The 14138-nt window shown below is 35.9% G+C and overlaps 1 protein-coding gene across 1 annotated transcript in view; it reads right to left on the bottom strand.

Annotated features, from left to right (window-relative positions):
* REXO5 (RNA exonuclease 5) overlaps window positions 1-14138 on the bottom strand; it is a 48077-nt gene that overhangs the window by 16507 nt on the left and 17432 nt on the right. Inside the window, 7 exon segments of the mRNA XM_068524395.1 lie at window positions 4756-4876; window positions 5635-5738; window positions 8347-8449; window positions 9390-9484; window positions 9627-9765; window positions 11361-11476; window positions 12435-12523. Coding sequence (XP_068380496.1) covers window positions 4756-4876; window positions 5635-5738; window positions 8347-8449; window positions 9390-9484; window positions 9627-9765; window positions 11361-11476; window positions 12435-12523 — 767 coding nt within the window.

Raw genomic sequence — 14138 nt, 5'->3', positions numbered from 1 at the left:
CTTATATAAGAACCTGCTGTATAAAAAAATAAATAAAATTAAATTTAAAAAAAAAAGAAAACAGAACCAAACAAATTCTGCAGCTGAAAAATACATTAAGTGAGTTGGAAAATTCACTAAAGGGGTTCAACATCAGACTTGATCAGGCAAACTTGAAAACACATCTTTGAGATCATTAAGTTAAAGCAAAAAAAAAAAAAAAAACAGAATGAAGAAAAGGAAACAGAGTCTAAGAGCCTTTGGGACACCATCTTTAGGACCAATTTACAAATTATAGGAGTCCCAGAAGAAGAGAGAAAGGAGCAGAGAGCTTATTTGAAGAAATAATGGCTGAAAACTCTCCATATCTGAGGAAAGAAATGAACATACAAATTCAATAAGCTGAAAGAACTCCAAGAAAGATAAATCCAAAGAGACCCACACAAAGACACATTACAATCAAATTGTTAAAAGTAAAAATTAGAGAATCTTGGAAGTAGCAAGAGAAAAGCAAATCATCACATACAAGGAAGCTTTCATAAGATTATCAGTGGATTTCTTAACAGAAACCTTGCAGGCCAGAAGAGAGTGGCATGATATATTCAAAGTGATAAAAAAACCATCAACCAAAAAAAGAAGAAAAGAACAAAAAACAACCATCAACCAAGAAAACTGTATCCAGAAAACTATGCTTCAAAAATGCAGGGAAAAGAAAAGTTAAGAAAGTTTATTATCACTAGGCCTGCTCTTATAAGAAATGCTAAAGGGAGTCCTTCAAGATGAAAGGAAAGTAGACAACAACATGAAAAAGTTTTCCAGTTAAGGTAATACATGGACACATATAATAACCTGTATTAATGTAACTTTGGTGCATAAATTCACTTTTAATTCTTATTCAGAACTTAAATGACAAAAACATGAAAAAAATAACTATATGCCTATGTTAATGGGCACGTAACATATAAAGATGCAATTTATGATATCAGTAACAAAGTTGAGGGGGTGGAGCTTATAGGAGTACAGTTTTTGTATGCAATTAAACTGCTATCAGTTTAAAATGGAATGTTATAATTTTAAGATGTTTTATTTATTTATATTTTTGGCTGTGTTGGGTCTTCGTTTCTGTGTGAGGGCTTTCTCTAGTTGTGGCAAGCGGGGGCCACTCTTCATCGCGGTGCGCGGGCCTCTCACCGTCGCGGCCTCTCTTGTTGCGGAGCACAGGCTCCAGACACGCAGGCTCAGTAGTTGTGGCTCATGGGCCCAGTTGCTCCGCGGCATGTGGGATCTTCCCAGACCAGGGCTCGAACCCGTGTCCCCTGCATTGGCAGGCAGATTCTCAACCACTGCGCCACCAGGGAAGCCCTTAAGATGTTTTATGTAACTGCAATGATAACTGCAAAGAAAATATCTATAGAACATACACAAAAGGAAATGAGAAGGGTATCAAAGCATGTCTCTACCAAAAAAAAAAATCAAAACTCAAAGGAAGACAGTAGAAAGGAGAGGAGGGACAAAAAGCTGTAAGACATACAGAAAACAACAAAATGGAAATAGTCCTTCCAATCTAGTGATTACATTAAATAGCAAAATGTCAGCAAACTGAATTCAACAGCACATTAAAAGTATTATACACCATGACCAAGTGAGATTTATTCCTGGAATGCAAGGACGGTTCAATGTATGAAAACAATTCCATGTAATACACCACATTAACAGAATGAAAAGACAAAACCACATGATCATTCAACTGATGCAGAAAAAGCATTTGACAAGATTCACTCTTTCGAGATAAAAACACTCAACAAACTAGAAATAGAAGGAAACTACCCCAACATAATAAAGGCCATATATGAAAAGCCCACAGCTAACATCACACTCAAAGGTGAAAGACTGAAAACTTTCTCTAAGATCAGGAACAAGGATGCCTGCACCTGCCACTCTATTCAACACAGTATTGAGAGTTCTAACCAGAGTAATTAGGTAAGAAAAGGAAACAAAAGCCATCCAAATTGGAAAAGCTCTCTCTGTTCACATAGGACATGTAGAAAACCCTAACAATTCTACAAAAGCAATGTCAGGACTAATCAATGAGTTCAGCAAATTTGAAAGATTCAAAATCAACACACAAAAAATCAGTTGTGTTTCTACATACTAACAATGAACAATCAAAAAAGGAAATTAAGAAAAAAAATCTCATCAAAAAAGAATAAGATACTTAGGAATAAACTGAACCAAGGAGGTGAAACACTTCTATGCTAAAAACTACAAAACAATGCTGAAAGAAATTTTAAAAGACACAAATAAAAGGAAACATTCCATGTTCAGGGACTGGAACACACTATTGTTGTCAACAGTATACAAAGCAATCTATGGATTCAATTCAATCCCTATTAAAATCCTAATGTCATTTTTTGCAGAAAAAGAAGAAAATCATCCTAAAATTCATAAGGAATCTCAAAGGACTCTGAATAGCCAAAATAATCCTGAAAAAGAATGAAGTCAGATGACACAAACTTCTTGATTTCAAAACATATTAAAAACTACAGTAATCAAAACAGTGTGGTACTGGCATAAAGACAGACAAATAGACTAATGGAACAAAAGAGAGTTCAGAAATAAAGCTCTGTGTATATGGTCAAGTGATCTTTGACAAGGGTGCCAAGAACATTCAATGTGAAATGGATAGTTTCTTCAAAAAAATGAGACTGGGAAGACTGGATATCCATATGCAAAAATGGGAAGTTGGAACCTTATGTCCTGGTATGATTTCCAGGACATCTTGTTAAGGGAAAAAAGCAAAAGAGTTTATTTATATAGTATGTTGTCTTCTGTGTAAGAAAGAAAAAGAAATAAGAAAGCGTATATATATCTACTTTTCTTTACAAAAAATGGAACAAAGGAAGGATAAATCAGAAAACAACAATGTTATTTACTTAACATGAGATAGGTGGAGGGCAGACTGGGTGAAATAGATATGAGAAGGAATGACACTTCTTTTAGTATACTTGTTTGTGTAGTTTCGCCTTTAGAAGCATGTTAATGTTCTACAGATCCAAAAAATAAATCAACAAGGATGGAAGAGAGAAAAAAAAACTAAAACTAAAAGCAAATTGAAACAAATGAACCCAACTGTATTCTAAATGCATAAGAGCTAATCTGAAGGGGAGGAAAAAAGGAATCCAAGTAACTTATAAAGGGAGATACAAAGATGAAATGAGGAAAAGCAACGAAGAATCCTGTGCAAGGGCTGAAATTAGAGGTACTGGTATAGACACTTGATTTCTTAAATATGTATTTGTTTGTACATACATATTTGTGTGTGTGTGTGTGCATATCCTACCTACATGCATATATTTCCTAACTCTGTCTGCTTTGAGGGTCTAGAAGCAAAGACATCCCAGTAAAAATATGCACACCCAGCACCCAGATCTTGGTTTCTAATACCAAGATGAACCTGACTTTCTTATTGTGCCAGCAGGAAGAAAATGCTCAAAAAAAATTATGGGTGCATGTCACAAGGACAGAGGGGCCAGCTTGAAGGGGCTACTGCTTACTAAATCTGAGAAATGTGTAAACCAAAACAATTTAGTACAATCATAAATTATAAACCACTGAAATAAACAGGAATCCATGAGTCCACACAGAATGAATGAATGAATGAACAAATAAGGTAAAGGGAGGACTCTTGCTCATAGAATACTGAGTAACAACTAGTTAATATGGAGGAAATATATAGAGTTGGAAAACCATCATTGTACAATAAAAACTAGTTCACAGTAAAAACTGGTTCAGTTAAGAATCATCAGTTTTTGCTAAATATAAGAGGAGGTGGGGATTTTGATGAAAAGCAGGATATTTGCTGTTCTTAAAGTATATCCTCACATATTATTTATTCAAAGCAAGGGGAAAAAATAGTAACTCTACAGCAGAGAAACTAGACAACATCTTGTTAAGGTCATCAAAATAAACACAAGAGAGGGACAGACGGACAACATATGCCTCTTGTTGTGGCATAACCTGAATCTAATCATGAGGAAACCCAAAATGAAATTACCAATGTCATGAGAGACAAAGAAAGATTGAGGAATGGTTCCAGACTAAAGGAAACTAAAAAATGAAATGTCATATAGACATAGGAAGAGAGAGCAAGCAAGTGTAAAAAGTGAAGGAGCAACACAGCACACACACAAATAATAAAGCAAATGAGGCAGAGTATTAACAGAAGATGAATCTAGATAGAAGGTATACAGATATTCCAGCATTCATGCAAGTTTCCTGTAAGTTTGAAATTATTTCCAAATAAAATGCTTAAAAAAAATTACAGAGCCTCTGAACAAGATGACATAAGTTCACGCTTTGATGCATCCCTTCTGCTATACACATACAGCAATGATAGGTAAAATATATTAAAAAAAATGATAGGTAAAATATTAAAAAAATATATATATATAGGAAAACCAAAAAGATATAGTCAGGCTAAGAGCCAAGATAAACATCTCCATGAACCAGAAAAAAGAACAGAAATTCAAAGTGGTGTGCAAGGCCAAAGCCACAGGTCTGCTGGAATCTGGAAACAGACACTGGCAGCTGACAGTTCTGCTCCTATGGGGTAATTGAGACTAAAAGTGCTCCACACAAAATTTGAGATAGAAGCCAGCCTGGCTAATGGTAGCCAAGGTTGCTAATGAAAAAAAGCTTGATACTTGCATGGGTTGCAAAGGGTTACATTACCCTCTACTCTGAATGCAACATTCAAAGAGATACTGGGTCACTCACCTCTTTATTTGAAAGGCACTTAATAGTTTGACAGTTTTTGGAAGAAGAAAGTTCAGTAGCATCTGCCTCCCGAGTCAAGAAAAGGAGCTTCTGGCCCATTGAGTCCAAGCATTCTAAAACACTGTAAAGAAGGAGAAGAGATCAAGGTAGGAACAACAGTTTTCCCTAACCCAAGAATTACTTCTCTATACTTGCACTGTCTAACCTGGTAGCCATTAGCAACGTGTGGTTATTTAAATTAAAATTAAATAAAATAAAAATTCAGTTCCTTAATTGCACTAGTCACATGTACTATAAGGTCCACATGTATGGACCTTATTGGACAGCACAGATATAGAACATTTCCACCATTACAGAAATCATATTGAACATTGTTGCTCTACATTTAGGGAGAGGACGGATAAACAAAAAATATACTCAAAACTCTTTATCAAAATTTAGGCTAGAGTCTAAGGATCTGATACATTTACTATGGTATGAAGACAAACCTCTTCTGAGTCTGTTTTTTGTTTGTTTTTTTCCCAATCTGGGCAATACATCAAGGCTATACCTGACTCTTCTAATCAAAATACTCACTAGTCTATCATCTCCCCTAATGCCACTTAGTTCAATGTATTTCAATGTCTTACTTTTTTTGTAAAGTGAGTTATTTTAAGACCAATCAATAGATTCAGAAAATTAGAAAAACAGATGCTATTTAAGGCAGTAGGTGGTATTTTTCCATCCATGGTTTTTCTAATGGAAGAATGTTACTCATATAATTGGTAAACATTTCTCAATAGACTCAAAAGAGGAAAAAAATATTCCAGGTTTTGTTGTTAAATAAGAAACCAGATACTCCATTTGTCTTTGCGACTATTTAGAACTAAAAAATATTACCTTGTGTTTAGCTGCTGAACTACTTCTGCTGTATTTTTCGGCTCTAGGCCTGCTGCTTCTAGTTCTTGGTGACTAGCTAGTGCCTCCAGATTTAGTTCTGCAATCTGAAGGAAAATAAAGTGGTAAAATCATTTAATATCTTGCAAAGTATTTGAGGCTAAAAAAAAAAAAGAAACCAACCAAACAAAAAAACACCCAAACCCCCCAAAAATCCAAGAAAAACCCACTCAAGTGGTGTTCTCTGTTTCTGTAGACAGTGACCATGCTGTTGCCACAGTCCCAGGCAGGGTTCAATAGTTACCAGATGGTTTCTGGCTGCTTAGCCAAGAATGGCAATCTGTTACCAGCTGCTGATGTTGTGACATGAATATGGGAAAGGGCCAAGTAGGGCTAAGTGAAAAGCAATGGCAATTTTGGCTCATCATTCATTCCCAAGTCACTTAAAACTTACTTCTCTGCAAACATGCAACTTTTGGAAATTATAAAAGAATGGCTTTCATGGCAATATGAAAAAAAGACTTTATTGGATTAACACAAAATCATGAAAAGTATTCTAGTTTATTCTCTTTCCATAAAGTGGGAGCCCACTTGGGAGTTCTGATGTATAGAGATACAGATATTTTTTTTACTTAGAATCATTTTAGATTTGCAGAAAAACTACAAAGACAGTACAGAGTTCCCACATATATCCAACTGCCATTTTCAACTATTATTACTATCTTAGATTAGTATGGTGTATTTGACACAATTAATGAACCACTATTGATATGTTATTTTTTTTCTTTTTAAAATTTTTTATTGGAGTATTATTGATTTACAATGTTGTGTTAGTTTCTGCTGTACAGCAAAGCAAATCAGTTATACATATACATATATCCACTCTTTTTTAGATTCTTTTCTGGTATCTTATTATTAACTAAAGTCCATCCTTAATTCAGATTTCCTGAGATTTTACTCAAGTGAGATGCAATTTTTCCTGGAAATCAAGTGGCAGCATAATAGAATGCAACTGTTCTCAAAGTGTGGCTTGAGAACTCCTAGGGGTTCCAGAGACCCTGTCAGGGGGAAGTTTACAAGGTCCTGTCTTCTCCAACTATATAACACAACAGATTAGACGTAAAAGCAGATATGAGAAAGTCACTAGTCTCCTTAATAGGAGCTTAATAGCTAGACATTAAAGAGATTTGCAAAATATGTAAAACAATGACGGTCTTCCCATTAATTTTTTTGAAAATGCTTTTTTCCATAAAAATACATTTTTTATGTTAACATGTAATGATTTTTAAAAATATTTTCAACAAATTAGTAAATATAATTTTTCTCATATGTAATTTCTAATATGGTAAATGTTGATAGATATGACCCACAAAAACAAAAGCTCTTTGAGGATAAATGGGTCCTGAGACCAAGTTTTTAGAACCTCAGTGCAGTGGTTTAGAGCAGGGGTTGGCATATTACAGTCATTGGATCAAGTCCAGCCTAATGTCAGTTTTTTGTAAATAAAGTTTTACTGGCACACAGCTGTGTCCTTTTACTGACATACTGTTATAGCTGCTTTTGCACTACCAACAGCAAGTTGAGTAGCTGTGATAGAGACAGTATGGTCTGTAGAGCCTAAAATATTTACTATTTGGCCTTTACAGAAAAGGTTTGCTAATTCCTCATGTAGAGCAAAGACAGGCTTTAGAATCTGACAGACCCTGGTTTGAATCCTGGTTCTGCCTCTAACTGTAGGACCCTCAATAAGTTATTAACCTTTCAAAACCTCTGAACGATCATATATATAATGATATCAATAGTTAACTTACAGGGTTGCTATAAGGATAAGATAATGTATATAAAGCATTTTAGAATAGTATACTTCGTAAGATCTCAGTGAATGTTGGCCATTATTCACATGCCGCATAAGATATTTTACAATGTCTTTCTATCACCATGACACAAAAAACTATTCTGGCTTTTTATTATTCTATATGGACTACCATTTATTTCATAATGGGGTCATGTTAGAAAATATCACACAATGGGACAATCTAATAGGTTAGAATGTGTTATAACACAGTCTGTCAGAAACTACATCCTCTTCAATGCCTCCTTTATGTGCTGTTCTAATCCAGGCCCACTGAACTGCTTTTGAAACAATGATATGCTACTCACACCCCAAGAGAGCAAAAATCTATCTAGATTTTTATAATTATCACAATTATTAGCATCAGCTACAATGAATTAAAAGCGGCATGCGGGATCTTTAGTTCCCCAACCAGGGATCAAACCCGTGCGCCCTGCAGTGGAAGTGCAGAGTCTTCACCATTGGACCACCAGGGAAGTCTCTCAGCTACAATGATTAACACCACATTATGGTGCTTAATATATTCATGGCACTGTGCTAAGAGCTTTATACTATATAATATCTCATTTACCCTCACCAATATCCCAGAGAAGTGTGCTCCCATTTTACAGATCTAGAAACTAAATTTGCTCAGAGAAATTGCGCTAGATATCATATAGCCAGACCTATTTAAAAACAAGGAAGTCCAACTTCAGAGACTACATATTTAACCACTACATGATGCTAGTGATACAGGTCTTAATTTCAAATACATGTTCACCTTGAATTACACTGCCATTTTTGTAAAGAAAGGTAACAGCAGGATATGGTGGTCTGTGACTCTGTTCTAGTCTCATAATTTTAAGGAAAGCAAAGGTACTAACCTTCTTTGGGCCATATTTGAGGAAATACTGAGCCAATTCAAGGGCTGTTCTAGCATCTTCTGTGGCATCATGACCAAACCTATCTGGACACTGTATATCCTTCCTGGAAAGTCAAGGTAAAATTGACATACCTGGGAGCATTTTTAATGATAGATTCTTTCATCCCAAATATTCTGGCTACATGTAGAATTTCAGCATTCTAGTAATTAGGTTTGAGTCACAACAATCAAGATTCCTTTATTACTTAGTGCCAGGACCTGAGAGGTATTGAGGGTACAGAATGATCAGGAATGGCTTTGTTTACAGCAAGCATATCATCAAAGGCTACTCAATAAAAAGTCTCTGGTCCACTCCCCAGCCAACCCCTTGTCTCATTTTTTAGACGTAGCTGTTGTTTTAAAGTTACCTTCCAGAAATTTTCTATTATATACTTAAAAATCCTTTGTTTTTTAAAATCTTAAAAAATACATATGTTTATGTCTATAGATATATCTAAATCTAATCTACATCAATCAATATCTCAGTATCTACGCATCTTGTTCTGCATCTCCATTTTATTCTCAGTAGCATCTTAGAGGTCCCCTTATTAACACATAAAGATCTATCATATTCAGTAACAAAGTATTAGTCACGCAGATAACCATAATTTATTTAACTAGTCCTGTAGAATATCTGAATTCTTTTGGGCTATTTTAAATCATACTATAATGAATATCTTTGTACAATATGTGTTTGTACATAATAGGATACATTCAATATAGGAACGTTATGTTTCGAAATTCTGGGTAACTTTTCTGCCTCTCTGTCTAGTTCTATCCATCAACCTTCAGCTATGAATGCAACTCCTTTTTGTATTCCCACAGTTTTTTCATTTCTGAGTCATACTTCTCTCTGAAATTAGGATCTCAGAATTCATAATAATGTTTACAAACTAAGAGGGAAAGGAGAGAGGCTGAACACTGCAATATGCATTAAATAAGATACAATATGCTAACTTATGTAGAGTCTATCAGGACAATATTATAATATGCAAACAAACCTACCCCAAAATAACTTTGGCTAAGAACTTGAGCTTAAATCTTCTGCCCTGCTCTCTGACATAAAGCAATGATGTATCAATAACATATGGATGTATCATCTGAGAAGGAAAGAGAATACAATGAGTAGCATCCTATGCTAAAGGAAAAAACAGGTGGGTTGGGGGATAGAAGGCTTTAGATCTGAGATTAATGAAACAGGGACATATGCTAGAAAAACTAAGTCCTAAATCAGATACTCACTTTCAGTGCTCTGAGATCTAAGTCTAAGGAGTGGCCCACTAACACAGCGTCGGGAGGAAGCAGTGCTTTTAACTGTCTCTGTACATCTTTGAGTGTGGTTGTCACTGGGTTAAGAATCGTCTTTGTGATTCCTGAGAAACTTTCAATAAAAAAAGAGAAATGGACAGACCATGATATTAATAAGCTTTCCACCCCGGAAAGTCATTTCAAAAAGAATATTTTAAAAAATTAATAAAAAATTAATAAATGCTCAGTGTAACAAGGTTGAAAATCAAATAACAAAGAAGAAATTAAAAACTGCCCATAATCCCACTACCCAGAGATCATTTTTTACACTTTAGTAAATATTCTATCATTATTTTTTGATACATATATATTCATGTATATGTTTCATTTTTATAAAAATGTAATCATGGGAATTCCCTGGCGGTCCAGTGGTTAGGACTCCATGCTTTCACTGCCATGGGCCTGGGTTCAATCCCTGGTCAGGAAACTAAGATCCCGCGAGTCACATGGTACGGCCCAAAAAAAAGCAATCATAATGCCTATGCTACTTTATAATATGATCATAACATGTGCTATATATCATGAACAAGTTTTCACATCAATAAATCTATTTCAGCACATCCTTTTAAATGGTTAGAGTACTCCATTAGATAAATATAACATTCTAACCAACCCCCTACTTTCATTCATATTCCCATATTTCTGCAATACTATGACAAATACCCTTATACATACATCTTTGTCACATATGATTGTTCCCTAAAAATACTGTCTAATTGTCATGTCTGCCAACAGCGGAGTCTTTATCACCATCACGGCCTCTCTGTGCCTAAGTAAGCATGAATTGATAGGTGCAACTACAATGGGCAGCAACGGTAACGTTTCACTGGCTTTTCTTTGCCTAATCACTGTAGTGTGTACATTCTGAAATTACTTGCTAATCTTTGGAAAGAGAGAGAAAAATTTTTGAGCTTCAGATTTCTGTTGTGGGGGCTTCCCTGGTGGCGCAGTGGTTGAGAATCTGCCTGCCAGTGCAGGGGACACGGGTTTGAGCCCTGGTCTGGGAAGATCCCACATGCCGCGGAGCAACTAGGCCCGTGAGCCACAACTGCTGAGCCTGTGCATCTGGAGCTTGTGCTCCGCAACAAGAGAGGCCGTGACAGTGAGAGGCCCGCACACCGCGATGAAGAGTGGCTCCCGCTTGCCCCAACTAGAGAGAGCCCTCACACAGAAACGAAGACCCAACACAGCCAAAATAAATAAATAAATAAATAAATAAATAAATAAATAAAATTAAAAAAAAAAAAATTTCTGTTGTGGAAACACTTAGTTTTGTTTTGGTTTCTGGGGTCAAGGCAGATTAAGCTCTAAAATCATTTGACTGCCAGAAGATGATTTGCAGATTTTTCAGATGGGGTCTCATCAGAGAGCAAAGCTGTTTGGCAGTTGCTAGATAACAATTACAACTGTCAGATTCTATGACAAGGAAGATAATATTCTGGTGACTTAGGTCACAGGAAGATTAGAGAGGAAGAAAGGTAAGAGCATTATACACCGACATTGTGCAATTTCAGTATTAAAATTTCTAGTTGTGGCACCCCAGCCTTTTACTTAATAATAAATAAGTAGATAATACCTAACCAAACAGAAGCTACAGGCTATTCCTGTTAAGTCTCATTCCACTCTAGTCTGACAGCTATAGAGAGCTGGAGGCAGGGTGAAAAATACCTGGTGAGGTAGTCCACAATCTTGTTGTCAGGTTTAACAAGTTCATCCATAACACAGCAGCCTCCTTCAGCAACCAATGAGATGCGTGTTAGTTCTCGCCCCTTGGATGTCAGGCACTGAAAGACCAGGATGTAGATAGGCTGCTAAACTGTGGAAGCTCTTGCTTCCTCTCATTATTCAAGACTACATCAATTGCCATCTACTCTAATCTACTCTGCGACAATGGCACAGCCTTTTGCTGACTAGAGAATCCAATATGAATGAAATTAAAGCTAAGCAGGCTGTTGAACATTACATTTAAAGTAACCAACACAGTACAATTTCTCTGGGAAGGATGTGCCCCAGAGGCACAGAAATAATAACATCAATTATAATTGTACTATTTACTGTGTACTACAACCCAGTATTATGCTAAGTACCACAAAAAATAATTTTTATTAGCACAATCTATTATCTAATGCAATACTAAGCATTTTATATACCACCTCATAATAACCCCATGAAGTAGCCTCTATTATTATCCCTGCTTCACAGAGGGAGAATTAGGGAATTTGTCCAAGGTGACAGGAAAGGCCAGTATACACACCCTGATACAACAGACTCCAAATCCTTAGCTCTTAGCCACTCTGTTCAGTGTTGAGAAACTGTTACTTGAGTACTAAGTGAGAGGGGATACACTGCCTCTGAAAGGAGACTTACTAATTAGACAAAGTAAAACACAAGGGGAGGAGCTTAAGCAGGAAAATCCTACTTCTGATCTTAAATGTGTAAAACTAAGCCAAACCAATGGTAATTCAGGCAAAGTCTTCAAGGCAATAACAACAAAACACTTGTTCAAAAGACAGAAGCAATCAACTTCTAGTAATATTCAAAAATTAGATTAAATATATCAACTAGTTAGAAAACTTACGTGATATTTATTTCTCATCCTGGAGCAAAGATCCAGTTTTTCTAAAATGTGATTAAATGGGTCTACTTTCAGTTATTTAAACTGAATACTAGAACTGAACGCACTCAAGAAAACTAGACCCTAGTTTGCAACACTCCAGTTGAAAAATCAAAAGTAGTACTTACCATTTCACAGTCAAGCCCAAAGAGAGGACTGTTGTCGGTTATAGAACCACAACATTTTGTAGGCACAAAGTTTTCACAGTCAGGAAAACCTAGGAGGAAAAGGAATAAAATATTTGCCTTTAGAACTAGAAATGGTAAACATTACTCCTATATTTATCCAGGGGAAACTGAGATACCACATTTGTGGGGCACCTTCTCTATGTTAGACACTTGAAATATATAATTAAATAAGAGACAATTTCTGTCCTTAATTTTTTCTCCATCTACTCATTTTTACATTTTGGGAGAATAATGTAGGCTGCTGTTATTGGAGATACTAGGGCCTGGACTTCCTTGCAGTTACCAAGTAACAATTTTTTCCTCCTTATTAGAAATTGTAATTAAATTGTGGCTAAATCCAAAGTCACTGGACCTTTCCCATGTAGGCACTAAGGAAGGATGAATAAAGTATGCAAATGACTGCATGTGGCATCTTTGTTTCCTAAATAAAACAAGAAAAAGTAGGAATGAGATTCCACCATAGCAGAGATATAAAAGGATTTCATGGTAGGCAGAACGTTTAACATTCACCATATGCGCTCTTGTACTCAACTCTACCCTTAAAATTTCTCCAAGATCTCTCTTTAGAAACGTGCCTCATTTTCTGGAATCATAGCCTGAAAATTCCCTACAGAGGCTCAGATATAGGCTTAGGGTACCCCTTCCATTGTGTACCCTAAGTCAATAACCAGGCACATTCAGCTCAGAGGCCCAAAAGTGTCTGAATCATTGAAGATTCCTACCTTCAGACAGAGGCTGAAACAGTAAAGGTAATACCTAGATCTTATTTGACAAGAAACTAAGGGGAGTATGAAAAGCTTTGACCAGTTTCTATGTCACAGTACCCTGAAATTTCCAACTGATTACAATTAAAAGAATCAAAATACAGTCTAGACCAGAAAGGAGTACCCCCAAATCCTGGAGACATTATACTTGCTGCCCTCCTTTATCTATATTATTAGTACCAATAATAACAAAGAATAACTTTTTAAAGCACTATGTACCCCATGCTAAGCTCGTTTTGTACATTAACTCAATTAATCCTCATGGCAATACTATGATATATGAACTATTAACTCCCCAAAGACAGCCCAATTAAGAAATGGACAAAGGATCTGAAAAAATATACAAATGGCCAATAAGCATATAAAAAGATGCTCAATATCATCAGCCATCAGAGAAATGCAAACCAAAACCACAATGAGATACTACTTCACACACACTAGGATGGGTATAATCAAAAAGGCAGAGCATAGCAAGTGTTGGTAAGGATGTGCAGAAATTGGAACCCTTATACATTGCTGGAGGGAATGTAAAATGGTGCAGCTGCTTTGTAAGACAGTCTGATAGTTCCTTAAAGGTTAAACATAGAGTTACCATAGGATCTAGCAGTTCTACTCCTAGGTGTATACTCAAGAACAATGAAAACATATGTCCACACAAAAACTTGTATCTGAATATTCAAAGTAGCATTATTCATAACAGCCCCAAAGTGGAAACAACCCAAATGTCATCAACTGATGACTGGATAAATAAAATGTATAACCATACATGGAATATCATTAGAATGAAAATAAATGAAGTAATGATACATGCTACAACATGGATGACCCTTGAAAATTTGATGCTAAGTGAAAGAAGCCAGTTACAAAAGACCACATATTG

Source organism: Eschrichtius robustus, chromosome 16 (genome assembly GCF_028021215.1).
Source record: "Eschrichtius robustus isolate mEscRob2 chromosome 16, mEscRob2.pri, whole genome shotgun sequence".
Taxonomy (NCBI): Eukaryota; Metazoa; Chordata; class Mammalia; order Artiodactyla; family Eschrichtiidae; genus Eschrichtius; species Eschrichtius robustus.
Note: the sequence above shows the minus strand (reverse complement) of the source record. Positions and strands in the feature narration are given on the sequence as shown.